This window comes from Myotis davidii, unplaced genomic scaffold (genome assembly GCF_000327345.1).
Source record: "Myotis davidii unplaced genomic scaffold, ASM32734v1 scaffold80, whole genome shotgun sequence".
NCBI lineage: Eukaryota > Metazoa > Chordata > Mammalia > Chiroptera > Vespertilionidae > Myotis > Myotis davidii.
Genome location: NW_006292686.1, coordinates 1,193,521 through 1,209,574, shown reverse-complemented (window position 1 = coordinate 1,209,574; position 16,054 = coordinate 1,193,521). Strand labels below are relative to the sequence as shown.

The 16,054-nt window shown below is 45.4% G+C and overlaps 1 protein-coding gene across 5 annotated transcripts in view; it reads right to left on the bottom strand.

The window, feature by feature from the left end:
* Nucleotides 1–16,054, bottom strand: part of RREB1 (ras responsive element binding protein 1) — a 145,306-nt gene that overhangs the window by 49,013 nt on the left and 80,239 nt on the right. For 4 of the 5 annotated variants that reach the window (XM_015565539.1, XM_006766097.2, XM_006766099.2 and 1 more), the window contains exon 7: nucleotides 350–494. In XM_015565539.1, coding sequence (XP_015421025.1) covers nucleotides 350–494 — 145 coding nt within the window. Of the gene's footprint in view, nucleotides 1–349; nucleotides 495–8,873; nucleotides 8,967–16,054 lie in introns of those variants that run through there. The other variant, XM_015565540.1, reaches the window with a different exon arrangement.

The window sequence follows — 16,054 nt, the reverse complement described above, 5'->3', positions numbered from 1 at the left end:
CCCAGCATCCACCCTCAGCCACTCATCCATTCAACACGTATTTACAAAGCACCTAGCGCTTGACAGGCACTGGGAGTAAAAGTCCCTAACACTGAGGCAGCTGCCACTCTAGCTGGAAAAAACAAGCAGAGGAGCAATGGAACGGGCTCTCCCTTTCCTTATGGGCTCCGGGGGCTCCACAGAGGAAGCACACACACCCTCTTCTGTAGACACCTTACACAGCGTGGAAAGCACAGGCCAGCGCCCCGCGCCTCTCTCCCCCCCGCCCCCCCCCGCAAAAATAAAGACTAGGTGTGTTTCTACCAAGGGTCCCGTGGTTAGGCACATCGGGGCTGGGAGCAGAGAGGACCTTTTTAGCAGGCGCTGGGTCTTCCTTCTCCGACTCGGCATCATGACTCAGTTTCCTTTTGGAGGACAGCCGCCTGCGCTTCAGTGGGGATGGCGGGGCTGCAGCAGTAGCACTGTTCGGGTCCTTCTCGTGAATCTTCATATGTCTGGAAAGCACACATGCACACACACACACACAATTTGATTTAGCAAAAAAAAAAAAAAAATGCATTGGTCTACTTCTTTTAAATTTTTTACATTTTATATTTAGACATTAGAGATATGACGTATAATTTATACAGTGACTTCTCTCTTTTTAACCTCCCTGAATCCTCCTTGAACCCTCTTAAGTCTCTTGCAACTGCTACCCAAAAAATGTCACTTAATATCTTGCTGTCTGTTGGGAGACATTCATGAACTTCACTGGCACCAATGAGACGAAAGCAAAGTATCTGATGACCTGTTCTTATTCAGGCAAAATGGACTATTTTAGGACACATAATTCTACAGAATACAGAATTCCCAGAGCCCTGGCCGGTTTGGCTCAGTGAATAGAGTGTCGGCCTGCAAATCAAAGGGTTCTGGGTTCAAGTCCAGTCAAGGGCACGTACCTAGGCTGCAGGCTCCTTCTAGACCCAGACTCTGGTCAGGGCACATCCAGGAGGCAACCAATTGATGTGTTTCTCTCACACTGATGTTTCTCTCTGTCTTTCCCTCTCTTTTCCACTCTCTAAAATTTAATGGAAAAATATCCTCAGGTGAGGATTTAAAAAAAAAAAAGAATTCCCAGATACCACTAGTTCACAAACCAAGTAATCACTGTATATTGACCCTCAGGACTCAGCCCCCATCTACCAGTACTGCATTTTCTCTCTTCTGCTTTCTGAAGAATGTTATGGGTCAAATTTGGGAAGTGGTGACCGAACAAATATCTGGGACGCTTATTAAGACCCAAAAGCCTTTCCATGTTGTTCATGGTATTGCATGGATTAACAGCTCATGGGAATAGCTGGGACAATAAAATGAGTAAGTTACATGTTGCAACCCTGACATCTATGAGATTAGAACAGCTGTGGGCAAACTACGGCCGGCGGGCCGGATCCGGCCCGTTTGAAATGAATAAAACTAAAAAAAAAAAAAAAAAAAGGCCGTACCCTTTTATGTAATGATGTTTACTTTGAATTTATATTAGTTCACACAAACACTCCATCCATGCTTTTGTCCGGCCCTCCGGTCCAGTTTAAGAACCCATTGTGGCCCTCGAGTCAAAAAGTTTGCCCACCCCTGGACTAGAACTATACATATAAGTATTACATATTCATAATATATATACAATTATAATACAGAGTTTTATGGGTTCCAAAAAGAGAGTTTTATGGATAGCTGATTTATAGTGACCTAACTTTATCAAGTTCTAAAACAAACATCCTAAGAACAAGGTATCAAGACCAAGAGGGAAAGAATGACATTATATAAAGAGAGTCACTTTCAATGTCCTTGCACTGTGACATAAAAGGCTTAGTCTTTCTACTGACAATCATCATCACCACCACCACCACCGTCGTCTCTGACGGGTTCAACTGTGCCCGACGTCAGAATGCAGCCACAGCTTTGTATAAATGATTCCTTTATAGGATTATTGTACTGGAGACGTTGGTAGGAATGGGAAGAACAGCAGAGTTTTCATAAATGACCCTACCACACTTGTGAAAAGAAGTTCAGGTCACTTTTGGGGACGCCTTCTTCAGGGAAGACAGGCCTCAGATGCAAAGGTGAAGAAGTTCTCGAACCACGAGCACCACAACACAGGCCTCAGGCCACCGACTCAGTGACACAGCTAAGACAATGCCTTTCCCTCACATCACCCGCCCTGCGACACCCGCGAGTCCGTGCTGAGCATGTGGGGGGTAAGATGCGACTTCCCTTGTTCTGGTTCTACAGACACGTTCTAGAAGACGGAGGGGCCTCCACATTAGCCCCTGCCCAGAGAGCACCAGCCTAACCAGCTGCCGGCAGCTTAGACATGGCCTAACCTTCAAGGAAATGGGCCTCAAGGAAGGCGGTTCAGGCCAAACCTGTGTCCTTAGGGGAATCGGTGTGGTGGAGCAGAGAGACTCCGCGCAGAGAATGGAAAAAAATCCCAACCATAATGCCCACTTAGAGTAACAGGAAAGGGTGCTTTGGTATTAGTCCTTGGTCACCGAAGCCTTGGGAAAGTTCATGAAAACAAACAGCCTTCCTCTAAGCACCCGTTCTGTTCTACAGGGATTTAAGGAGACCACCACTTAGCATCAGTGTTTGGATGGAAAAAGGAAAGGCCAACAAGCTTCTTTCCACGTTTATTGGATGGTACATTCCAACTTTAGAAATGTAAAAAGAATTTTTTCATAGCATCTAAGCCCTGAGGAAGTATATCACTAAGGGATGCGAATTAGTACCAAACCCACCCTTTCAATAAGTAAACTCAAAATTAACTTAAAAAATGAATACCCTTTCAACAGTCGACAGGTTACCTCTGCAGATGAACATGAGGCCATAACCCATGAGAAAATGAAATCAGACTGACAACTGTCAGCAGTTCACTGGGTGCCCTCTCTATCAGGTGATAAGCATGTCTAGTTCTTAGGATTTATGACAATTGTTTCCACAAAGAAAGAAAGAGGAGGGGCGAGAGTGAGTACTCAGCGAGGATCTGGTGGGAATGTTACATACAATATTATTGTCATTTTGCAGATGCAGCTGTTGAGGTGTGGAGAGGCTGACACACCCGGGACCTCAGCTTGGACAGAACGGTCCTTGGTGTGCCAACACCAGAGTCCATGCTTTTCCTCCAAATCACCTCCAAAGGCCAGGCCTTTGGATCTGGGTTCTGGATCATGGGCTGCATTTTTAGGGATCGAACCCGAACCTGCACACTTCCATTTTGAGTGACTGTTGCCCAAGGCCTAGCAGCTGATAGCAAACGCTAACAAAATTACAACAGGGAGTGAACGCTCAGAGGTCAGGCAAGAACATTCCCTACCTCCAGTCCTGCCTCTGTCTTATTCTGAAAAACTAGGACTGCCCTTGAACTGCATCCCTGTCACAGGCAGGGAGAGGAGACCAGGTCACAACAGTCTTGAGGGGCTGGTAGGAAATATGAGGCCGCTGAACACATCAACCCACTCCAATTTTCCCATAGTGCCCAGCTGGAGCCCTGGGTTCAGAGCTCAAGCAATACTCCATAACAGGGTTAAATCTCTGGGTGATGGCCAAGACATCTCTGGGTGATGTCCCCAATCCATCCTTTCAGCTACATGGTAATCAGCAGCTGCAGGTTCATTTAAGAACTTAACTCAGGCAATAGCTGAGCTGCCAGGGTTGGGAGTTCCAACCATTTCTGGAGTTGGCTGAGATCTGTGGTTAATGATATCCTTCTCTGGCCTCGGATAGCAGGAGTGGCTGCACTGGCTGTCCATTTCTTCCCGAACCCTCACCATAAGTCGGGCGAGTCGTCATGATGAGCCAGTCATGGCTTCTTTTCCGCAGAACATGGCCAAAACAGAGAGGAGGGCTGGTGCAGACGAGATAATTCTATTTCTCTTCTTTAAAAGGTTTGGGTCTATTTTTCCCTTATGTTTTATCTAGAGGGCTAATTCATCTAATTTCCATGTACCCTAAGAACCAATAAATTGCAATGAACCTCAGAACTGGAAGGGAGCTGAGATGCTGTCCAGCTTCCCACTAAGCACAGAAAGTTCTCACTACCATTGTTCAAATATAAACACAGTAGACACACCATCACTTAGTTCTGTGACTACTTCCAGCACAAGGACTTCTCCATTTTCAAGTGCTAATTGCTAAAATCATCTTCCCCATGCAAAGCCAAAAATTCTGTCCTTTGTCTATCTGTCCTCAGGGGCAACACAGAATCAGTCTACATTCAGGATAATGACTGCCTTTCTCCAAAGCTTCCTTAAAATTAAACAACTCCAGCTCCTTCAGCCAGTTCTCTCATCTGTCGAATGATGCCAATCACTTCTAACCTTGGAATACTCTCCAGTGTGAGCATCCTTCAGAAAATGTTGGGTCAGAAGTGAGTACCAATGTGGATGTGGTCCGAGAGTGAAAGCCACAGGGCTGGGACCACCACCTCCAGAGGCTGTGTAAACAGACCTGGGGTTTCCTTGTGTGTGTTTAACAGCAACGCCACAATTTTAGTTCCTAAGAGCCATCTCCTCCATTCTGCACCTGAACAGTTAACATCTTTTCACACTTTCCACATTGACCAGGATGAGAAATATGCAATGTTCAGGTGGTGACGTATACTTCCCCTTCTCTGCACTAGCTCCTGGTGGCACATAGTAGGTGGTTAATAAATATTTGCCAAAATGGTTGAATACAGGAATGAATAAGTATTTGTTGAATCATTGAATGGAGGGCAGGATGAAGTAAATATGCAGAAAATCTGTTACACCTGCAATATCACTACAATGTATGTCCTCAGTTTCCGAGGCACTTTCTAATTTTCCTTTAATAGGATTTCATGTTCACAAACTCGATAGGAGACTATACAGTAAACAATGCTATACTGAAGAGCCTTTAATAAAAAACACCCCATTGTGAACACTGAGGACACATGCTAATGTTTTCTCTACTAAAATTAACCTGTATTCATGCATTAAAGACTGTACCTACATTCACAGTAGAGAGAAGTTAATGCAAACTCAAGGTAAGCATCTGCTTTTTGCATAAAATTCTAGAATTTTCTTTGGCGGTATGCCACGTCAGTAGTAGGAATCCTGCCACACCTGGTCTGAGGAATGAATTGTATCAGGGCTCTTTCAAGAGTCAAGTGACGTTTTTGCTTTCTCCTGTTCGTAACACCCAGAGGGGCTTTCACAGTAACAACCAAACAAATGCTGCAGATGTTTCCTAAACCAGGAAAACAGTCTAAATTGGAGTCTTTTTAGCACTGATAAGAGCCTACTTTGAATTTTGAGACGGATGCTGATTTTCAACTCCAAGTTTTCCTCCCATAATCATTTATTTTCTAAAATGTGAAAAGATCCATTGTATCTAGGGTGTGCTGCCCAGAAGAGTAAGGAATATATCAGAGCTAAACCAGATACACCTAGTACAAGAGCCGAACCCAGTAACTCAAAGGAGACAGACCCTCCCTTACTCCCTGAACTTCCCCGTTTCCAGTCCCAAATATGGGAACTTTCTGCTGACCTTTCTTAGGTATGTAAATCTGTAGATTTGGAAACACAGGCAAACTCTTAACCTTTCAAGCACTGGCTTGCCCTGAGGAGCCAGCAGGGATTGGGATAGATGAAAAAAAGCAAAGTTGAGAGGGAAGACAATGTAGGAGGCAGAGCGACCACGTGATGGCACTGAAGTCTTAGGCAGTCTGGGAGCTGCAAGACCTGCACAGGCCTCGTCCTGGCTCTTATCACCTGGAAACCATGGAGACTCCCCATGGTGCGTCTCCTCAGCTTCAGTTTTCACATCTGTGAAAGGTACCGGGAGAATACTACAAGCCTCCTAGAGCACACTAGTTTTCAAGCTGTGGTCCTCTGACCAGCAACATGAGCGTCACCCCGGAGCCTGTTACAAATGCATGTTCTCAGGCCTGGCCCCGCACCCTGGATGTCCACACACCCTCCAGGTCATGTATGAGTCACTAGATGGCAGGGAAATTCTAACCCTTCATACGGTTCAAGGATCTGGTTAACTTTTTGACTCAGATACTGACATTTTTTGGGTCTAAGCATTAAACCTCTCCCTGGCTCACCAGCAGACCTTGCACATGTTTACTGTACACAGACTGTACCCAGTACCGCTCGGGGCCACCAAACTCAAGTCAACACGTTTAAAACGGGTTTTTACAGCCTGATCACAGACACACCTCCACTCCTACCACGCGTGCTCGCTCTGCTTTTCCAGCAAAGTCTTGTGACAACCAGAGAGAACGCATGAGATTCAGAAGCACCACAGCTCTACAACCTATATGTGGGCCAAAGAAACGAAAGCCTGCAGAAAGATTAGTGTGTTTCTGTAACAAGTTTAGAGGGAGAGTTTAGGGTGGGGAGCTGTGAGGGACACTTGTAATGTCCACAGAGTCCTGTGCCACCAAATGAGGGGTTGGGGAGTGAAGATGGAGGTGAATGGGGTGGGGGGTGGAGGGGTAGAGGATGGCATCAATCAAGCCATTCCCAGTGTGGCCCCACCTGTGAGCTCAAAGGCACCTTCTAGTAATTCGGGTGTTGTTCAGGCTCAGTCATCCTTATCCAGAAGGCAGGTCACACCAGCTGTGCCTGGGTGCGGAGGAAGGTTGGACAATGGTGTAAGCAGCCTTGCTGACCCAGGAGACAGCACTCTCAGAAAGATCTAGAAGTCAGCCTAGCGTGAAGTGCAAACCGCAGGGAGGCGTTCCTGCTGTCTGCAGGCTGGTTGTGGAAATGCCTCCACCAGACTGCTTCCAAGGCTCTCGGGATGTGCTTCCTGAAATGCCGGGCTGCTGCACCCACCCCAACATGAGCCAGTGGGATTCCTTGTGCTCTGACACCGGCAATGTGACCAGCACAGGCAAGGGCGAAGGCAAGGATTGCATCTTAGTGCTAATACTTAAGTTTAATCCTGCTGCCTTTGCCTCTGCTAAGGGGCAAAAGATGAGGGAGGGAGCTGTCTAAAAGACCATGTCCCACTTGTTGCCTTGTTGGCTGCAGCCCGACACTCTGGTGGTGCCATGAATCGAAACTCCATACAAAGTTAAGGAATTTTGCTGAAACCGGTTTGGCTCAGTGGATAGAGCGTCGGCCTGTGGACTGAAGGGTCCCAGGTTCGATTCCGGTCAAGGGCATGTGCCTGGGTTGCGGGCACATCCTCGGCAGGAGATGTGCAGGAGGCAGCTGGTCGATGTTTCTCTCTCATCGATGTTTCTAACTCTCTATCTCTCTCCCTTCCTCTCTGTGAAAAATCAATAAAATATATTTAAAAAAAAACAAAGTTAAGGAATTTTAATTCAAAGTAGGGGTGTGCCTGGGGTTCAGTCTCACCATCTCCACGGCTCTTCAGCCAGAGCTCTTCACCCCGAGACTGCATTTCTGGCTGGACCCCCAGGCCTGCTCTCCTGTCCCATCAGCTCCTGTCTCCTTCATCACGAGGGAGATGGTCATTCCTACTCCATCTTGGTCTCACCTAAGACCTTGGTACAAACACTACCCTGTTGATGGACAGAGCTGAGAGGATGATGCCTGAAGAGGATTTTCCCTCCATGTTCCCAATCTCTTAAGCCATCCTTCAGGAAGGAGAAAGGCAACCCTTTGGCTACTGCCTTCCTTTCCCCCACTGCCATGCTGATACTGGAAGCTGCTGACCACACATCAGAATCAAGGTAAAAGGTCTTCCAGTTACTGTCTGCTGAGGAAACAGCGGGCCCTTCACTGCTCACTCTGAAGCTCCGTCCCCCTCTCCTGACTTTCAAACTCAGCGTAGGAAAGCCTGAAGGGTGACCCATATCAATAAATATCAACCTTAAAAAAAAATCGCAATTCTAGACCCTGTTCCTAACTATCATGCTTTAGAATCAGTACACCCTAAACCCTCATGTACTATTTTTCCTAGTTCTGTTACAATTTTCATTTGTTATAACATGCTTCTGTCACTATCTGGCTCCCTGGATATCTTTTAATAATGCCCACAAAAATACATAGTATATATTGCCATATAAAATCACAGATTCTTAAAAAACAAACAGTAGACCTCAGAGGTAGGATGAGTTGACCTCTAGCACACCCGAAGAGAACTCTCTCATCCGGGCAGAGATGACATGGCCTTGCCTGACTTTCCTTGTGCTAATCCGGAGGAATAAGTAGAAAGTTGCCACTTTTCTTTAGGCAGCTTCCCAGGCTACGCTCCTTCCCCAGGCTACGCTCCCTGCATTTCTGCCACCTTCCCATACAGCTGGGGTCCCAATTCCACACTCAGAGCTGGCCCTGCAGCAGGACGCGGGGACCTATGGTCTCAGTGAGAACGCCACCATCCCTAAGGGAAGCCACCACCATCCCCTCAGCTGGAGAGTGCTTCTGTGGCAACAGCTAAGGAACGGCAGTTAGGCCAACCCCCAAACCTCAGTTTCACGGCAGAATGGAAATGCTGAAGTCACTGAGACCTTTTCTCACTCCAGCCCTGAGGGTATCCGCTTTAACTTTAAGATGGCAGAAGCTAGTTCTTCACATCCTCTTTCTTCTTGCAGAGGAGGAAGAGATGATTATCGCCACAGTAAGGTGGTGCCAAGTCACTGTTTGCTGCTGCTCGGCTGCTTCCAGAAGAGGAACAAGTAGTGCTTAGGATGGCCCTCCCTGATGGCCTGCCGCCACCGGGCGAATGGAGGGTGGGCGCTGGGAGCAGGGAGGAGTGTGGGGGAAAGGAGTCACCCACCACTACGGGAACACCATGTCATATTATTAGGGGCCGAGAGAAAGAGCAGAGAAGGAACAGGGTACCACCATCAATTCATCTCTGAGAGAAATCACAAAAATGAATGCAAAGAGAAATGTCACCTGTGAGCACCAACCAGCGACAGAGCCCCTGCGCGATGGTAGCAGTGCAGTCACCTTTTCTCTAATACGGGATTAAGGAGGCACACACTGGTCTCTGTTGGCCACAGGTGACGCATCGCCAGGTGATGTGCTGCAGGGAGAGGAGCACGCTGTTCCAGCACTGGGAGCCAGGCAGAGAAGGAGCCAGAAAGAAGGGGCCAAGGTTTGCTTCCGATCTTAGCTGAACCCCGTAACATTGCAGACCTCAGTGTTCCCACCTGTAGAACTAGAACAATCCCTTTGAAGAATTAAGTGCTGATACCACATACCAATGAACCCCATTTAGGAAATACAAAATCTCTCTACACTGAAAGCCAATAAGCTCTCCATCAACCCAGTGTCTTAGAGGATGCCAAAGGAGACAGACCCACGGGTACAATGCACACGCCCAAGAGGAGGTTGAGTAGGACTCAATGTGCTACGTGTGTATCCTAACATTTCTGTGCTGCTGGTTTACTTTTTAGTAGAGGGTGGGGGCACAGTTTGTTGCTAATCACCTTCCTTAACAAATCAGAAAACCGTTGACAGTGAGTGGGCACGTTTAGATGTTTGCTAGCACCAGCTTGTTCAGCCCAAACAGGTTGGACAGGTTGAATATTTAAACAAAGGCGGAAAAATGCAAGGCATAAAGCAGGACGTGCTGTGGTGGGACTGCGGCCAGCACCTGCAGGTTTAAGTCTGTGATCTGACGCAGGTGACCAGGCTCGCCCTCCTCCTCTTCACTTTAATACTATGGTATTATAACACTAGACTGGACACACTCAGGATCTGCTCAGAGTTGTCAGGACAGCAGAGCGGGCATGGTGGGAGAGGAGAACAGGGCACTCCAGAGCAGCGGCCAGCTCTCCACTCCTCCTCCTATCCCCAGCAAACACATACCTTCCCTTCTGTGACCTAATTTCTAGCTCTCACAAATGCCAGGCTGTTCAAGTGTGGGCAAGCAAAGGTGCTCCAGACTGCGAAGCCATTCATCAGTCTTACTTGGTGCAACTGAACTTTTGAAATATTTCAACAAGATATGTCAAAACCACCATACTGCCTGCATGCAAGAGAACGTTTTTTCTGCGTCTGCTTAATCTCCAAAACAAATGAATAGACCATCACCGCCTCTACCAAACAGAAGAGAACCTGTTATAAATATCAGCATCCATCCAGCCAAGTGATAGTTAACTATTTAATTATGAAGCAGATCGTAAATTTGAGAATCAGTTTCAGTATGAAAAAGGCTTCCCTGGTGTCCCGAGCTTGGGAAGTTTTATGAGAGAGCTCTTTGGCATAACTGTCCTCCAGAAAAAATGCAGAACAAAAGTGAGCACATTTTTGAAATATCCTTTTTAAAAAATACCCCAATTATTTTGACTGTTAAGGAATACTGAAAAAGAAAAAAATACAAAGTAGAAGGGAAATGTTTTAGAGAATGTCAGCAAATACGATAAGAGTCTGCTCTGCACAAGAGACTGTCAACTGAAATGCATCAACTGTCAGCTTTGCTATTTTCTTATGCTTTTTATCTTACTTGAGTAATACAATTCTGTGGGAAATCTCTCTGACCGGTCCTTATTTTTAAGCTGAGGTACAATGGACATGCATTATACTAGTTTCAGGTGTGCAAGGTCACAATTCCCTATTTCTACCAACCTGTTCTTTTTCTCAGGGAATAATGATAGCTTCATACGCTGTGAACATTTCTAAGATGTAAAGAATTCTGAAAGGCACCACAAATGCTCATCTGTTGGTATACATGCTAATTCACATGAGAAATGTAAAAACACCTCAGAATAAGAAATCCCTCCAAAAGGCATTCGAAGAGTACAGATTTGCACACTTTGGTAAAAGAAATTTAGGCATAAGGCACACAGCTACTTCCCAAAACACCGTCTCAGACTGTTGGGTTCTTAGAACACAGCCTCTGGACCCTCCAGGTTGAAGGGTACGCAGAGTCTACTTTCTGGGTTTTGTAAGTACACTGGCTACCAGCATGTGAAAGGCACTGATGGGTTAAGTTTTCCTAGGGAGACAGGAAAGGAAGGAAACTATAATTTGTTGAACATCTTATGTGAACCAGAGGCTTGGGTGTGTATCATAGCATTTAATTCTCACAACAAACTCTGTGAGCAAAACGTTACCCTGCTAAAGATGAAGAAAGGGAGGCTCCCTTCGCCATCCATGGAGCATCGGTATAGGCCCTCCCCGGAGAGGAAGGAAGTGCTCTGAGGATACAGAGAGGCCACCTTTATTTAAACCACTATTGAAGTTAAAATCAGAGCAAACCGGTTTCAATTCCAGTCAATGAGATGTAAAGAAAGGCTAACAACATTTAAAAATAATCAAACAACAGCCTCGAATTATTTTTTATAGTTAAAAACAGTTTCAATGCTTATTAAAGAAATGTTTTTTAAACTATGCCCAAATTGTGTCTATTTCAGTACACAGATTACTAAATGTACAGAAACTGCCTGGATGCCCAGGACACCACCAAGTACTCATTGAGCACCCACCATGTGAGGGTCGTATGTCGAGGCCAGTTCATAGGGTTGGGCTGTGTCTGCAGCATTAACACCTCATGTGCACAGCCCTCAATCATCTTCACAGAGAGCTGCATGTGTGGTCACAGAGCACTGGTCACTGTCAGTGGATGGAATGTGCCAAGGCCTCTGAGCAGTCTCAAGAGATATTTTCGTCCAGTGTTGTAGGTAACTGAAATGTTATTATATAACCATCTTCCCTTTTTAAACAGGTATTTCAAAGGAAGCAAATGTTCATATTGTCCTGGGTTGGTGACACACAGATTTTTATCCTAAAAATTTCTTCCCATGTGAGCTAGCACGACATCTTCCTTCCCTCACAGGAGTTTGTCAGGGGAGCAGGCACCTGGTGACTAAGACCTGTTTCAAGATGGACTAGCTGACTATGAGTGGTCACCTCCACTCCCGAGCAGGAGGCAGGCACTAAAGCTAGCTACAGAGCGCCTTTAGAAATTCGATATTACCACGACACAAGTTCACGGGGCCTTCCTCCTACTGGGCTCTGAGGGTAAGGAAGCAACTATCCCCTTCCAAGACACTGTCCTGCCTCTGCTCCTCTGTCCTTTAATGCTGGCCACCTGTTCAAATACCCAAGTTGGGCTGTGCGTGCCAAGGCTGGCTCTGCCCATGCATTGGAGAGTGGCGCTAAATCCAGAGCCTTCGTGGTCTCATTTGTCACGAGCAGGTCGCGTTTCTGTGTAGCGAATGTTTTCTTCCAACACAACAGGGACACATAAGCCTCTGCTCCTGAAGACTGTCTACCCAACGGCATCCTCGGGTCTGTCTCCTGCACTCAGCAACACAGAAAGCCACGGCCTGCTGCAGAGGAGAGCCCGTGGCAAACAACTAGAGCAAGTCCCAGCGATTTCCCTCCCTCATCCTCACCCTCGTAGCCACAGCAGAAATGAGAACACATCCCTGCTCTTCAGAGAATAAATGGAGGAGTTAGTTAGGAAAGTCTGCTCCTGCCAGGGACTTCAGCGTGTTCTTACCGTAACATACACTCCATAGCTTAGGTCTACAGTTTGCAAAACAAGGAGCAAAGTGGGAGTTAATTTCCTATTTTCCCAAGGCAATCACAGTTTGTAAAAACAAATAAATAAAAAACACCCATTCCAGAGAGAGGATTTCTTCCGAATGAGGGCTGTTTCAATCCTCTCTTTTCAAGTATCATTACTTCTTCAAAGCTCTGCAGCCCAGCACTTTCTGGAATCTTTTGCAAAGCATAAAGCTCCATGCCCTTTTTCCTACATCCAGCTCTCCCAAGGGCGGGTCCTGGCTCAGTTTCCCAAGTTTGTTTTGGAAGACAAGCACCACTCAATCCAAATTTTCAACGTGGGAGCAACTGATAAAGCGTTCTGGGAAGTTAAAAGCTGGAGCTGCGGTGATATTTCCGTGATACATATTTTGTACTTGATGGCAACCTGTTATTCTGACCAGGAACTAAGCTGTGGTTAGAAAGGTTTGGGATAAAGAATTTTCAAACCTCAAAAACACAAAAATCCGCAGACAGGGAAGTGGCAACTTGAAATACTATACCAGATATGCTAATAAATTGAGATGGTCTCTTCGCCAACCTTTTTCAAAATGAGCTCGAATTTGCATCAACTCTAGTCTCCCTAGTTACTAAATATACGTTTACTTTTAAAATGTCATTTAAATTTATTTACTAGAATTAAATTATAAGTTATGGGCTTTATCGGAGCTTACAATGCAACTGTCAACATGATTAACATAACTTAGTATGCTACCCAATTCTATGAAGTTTTTTTTCTTTTACTAACAATTCTGTTGGGATGATTATGTGCTGATGGTCCTCTCATAAAACTAAGATAAAGAAAACTCTACAAAAAGACTGACTCGTGCCCAGGCTGGGTAGTTTAGTCAGAGCACCATCCTGATATGCCAAGGTTGTGGTTTTGATGCCCAGTCAGGGCACATACAAGACTCAACCAATGAATGCATAAATAAGTGGAATAACAAATCAATGTTTCTTTCTTTCTCTTTTTGTCTCTTTCTCTCTCTCTCTCTTCCCTCCCTCTTTTCTCCCTTCCTTCATCTCTAAAATCAATCAATTTAAGGAAAAAAAAAGACTCACCGTATAAATAAAGATAACTAACATATCCTCATGACTAGTGCTTAAAGGAAATAAAGTGAGTTGTTCTATCAAGGAGGTGATTACAAGTACATAAATATCAGTTAAAAATAACCGGAAACTGAAAAGGATGGAGGTCTTGGGGTCCTCATTGCACATGCTGTAAGGTGCAGAGCAAGTTTCCTGAGTGTTGCAGCAACACAGGTCTGGGTGGAGCCCCGACCTGTCTCCCACAGCAGCTGCTCACAGTAAACACCAGCAGGCAAGGCCGACCTGGAGGAATGTGCGCACGCAGAGATGTGTCACATGTGCATGTGCAGATGACCTTCAGAATGGGGGAGGGGTGAGCAGGAGGCTGGAGCAGGTGAACTACATGCTCCTAAACCAGCCTTATGGAACTAAGCCTCAGAGAAATGCATCTTCAAATCCACACACAGGGAATCCTGTCAAAGCAGGGGCCCTGCACAATCCTTGGCACTCAGAGCAAGGGAAGCGCAACTGGAAGGTCCCTAGCCCCGCAGCCCAGCATGGGCTCCGGCGCACCGCAGACAGCTCTGGCTTTACTCAGTCCTGCTGGTCCTCAGACCTCGGGCAGCAGAAGCAACAGAAGGAAAATGAGAACAAGAACTCTGGTCTTCAGCACAAAACTTATAGTCCACTGACTTCCTTCCATGCTTTCAAAATCAAGCCAGGATGCAGGCTAATCAGCTTGGGTTTTCATGACTCTGTTTCATTCCTGCACACATGTCCCGGGACAGCTCTGGCCCCTGATTAATGTAACACAGGTATGTGCTTAGGAGCGATCTCAAGCTCACCATTCGAGTTTCGGATTCTGGAACAGATCCACCGGGACAAATAAATCTAACTCTACTCTCTGTGGCACATTTTTGTAACTGTTTTCACATTTTCATAATTTTTTTCCAAAAGTACAGTTTCAGCAACAAATGAAGATGGTAATGATTATGACTGATTACCAAAAACCAAATATTCTTTTAACCCATTATTTGCAATTTTCTGCAGAGAACATAAATGTCATGTGATAAACTCAAATATGCTAAATAAGTGTTGTTTTTGAAATTACAGATTTCATATAGCAAGAAGTAAAACAAAGACAAAACCACCTCTGTTTATTCTCTGGCATTCCATGAATGCTTACTTGGTGTATTTTCCCTCAGTGGCACAAACAACATCAGCGGCCATTTATTTATAAGTATTATTTAACAAACGTTATCCTAAGTGCTCTGCATGGATTAGTTCATGAATCCCCACAATGTCCCCATGTGAGGACAGGTATCACTGCCTTCTACAAATGAAGTTAACTGAGACACAGAGAGGGTCCAATAACTTGTCCAGGGTCACACGGCTAAGGGTGGCACACCGACCACAGATTATCACAAGGGTGCCTTGCATGCTAACAATACAAACTCAGAAACACCGCCCCCCCTCCCCCATCAGAGACATTTCCATAGTATACTGTAGGCCTTCAGAATGCTTTCACAAACATTACGACATTTTTTAGCGCAAGTTCTGAATGAGGTTTTACTATGGCGTTTTGTTAAAGTACGGAAAAATTAAGCAATTGCTACAAAGTTCTGCAGAATTAGGACTAGCACTTTGTCCCCAACAATTAGTCCTCTCCTCCAAACCAAGATGATGCACAATAAGTAAAATCAGCACAAAACCCCAAATTACACAAACAAACATCCCTAGGGCCTTCTTTAAAAAAATATTTATAAACAGTAATTTACCAACAACTCCAATATATGCTGTTCATAAATGAGAGATGTATATTAAGATAATATCAAGGGCTGTGCTATCAAACATTCAAAATCATTTTTAAGTCTATCCATGTACAGCCAAACAACACAGCACACAAAACCTTATGGGCTGCAACTAAAGCAATGTTTAAAGGGGAATTTATAGCTGTGAATGCCCATGTTAAAAAACAGTTCTCAAATAAAAACCTTATCTTCTCTACCTTAAAGCAATGGGAAAAGAACAAACTAAGCCTAAAACAAGCAGAGTGAGGGAAATAATGTTTATAGCAAAAAATTAATAAAATAGAACACAGAAAAGTAAGAGGAAAATCAACGAAACCAAGTTATTTCTTTGAAAAAACCAATAATGTTGACAAGTGTTTAGTTAGACTAAGGAAAAAAAATAGAAAAGACTCAAATTATCCTATATAATAAAAGCCTAATATGCTAAGTGTCTGGTTGTCTGGTGACTGGCAACTGTTCAACCAACCAAAGCATAATTTGCTAACGATATGCTAAGGGGGTCCCTTGGCCTGGCCTGTGCCGTCTCACACTCTGGGACCCATTGGGGGATGTCTGAGAGCTGGTTTCGGCCTGATCCCGCAGGCCACTCCCTTCGGGAGGGTGCCAGACTCAGGGCGTTCACCTCTCCTGATTAGGGCTGATTGGGCGTGAGCCCACAGCAGGCACAGCTTGCTGCTGGGGTCCAGCTCATTGGGACTGAACGAGATGGGCCGAACATACCCTGGAGCCCTCCCACGTCCC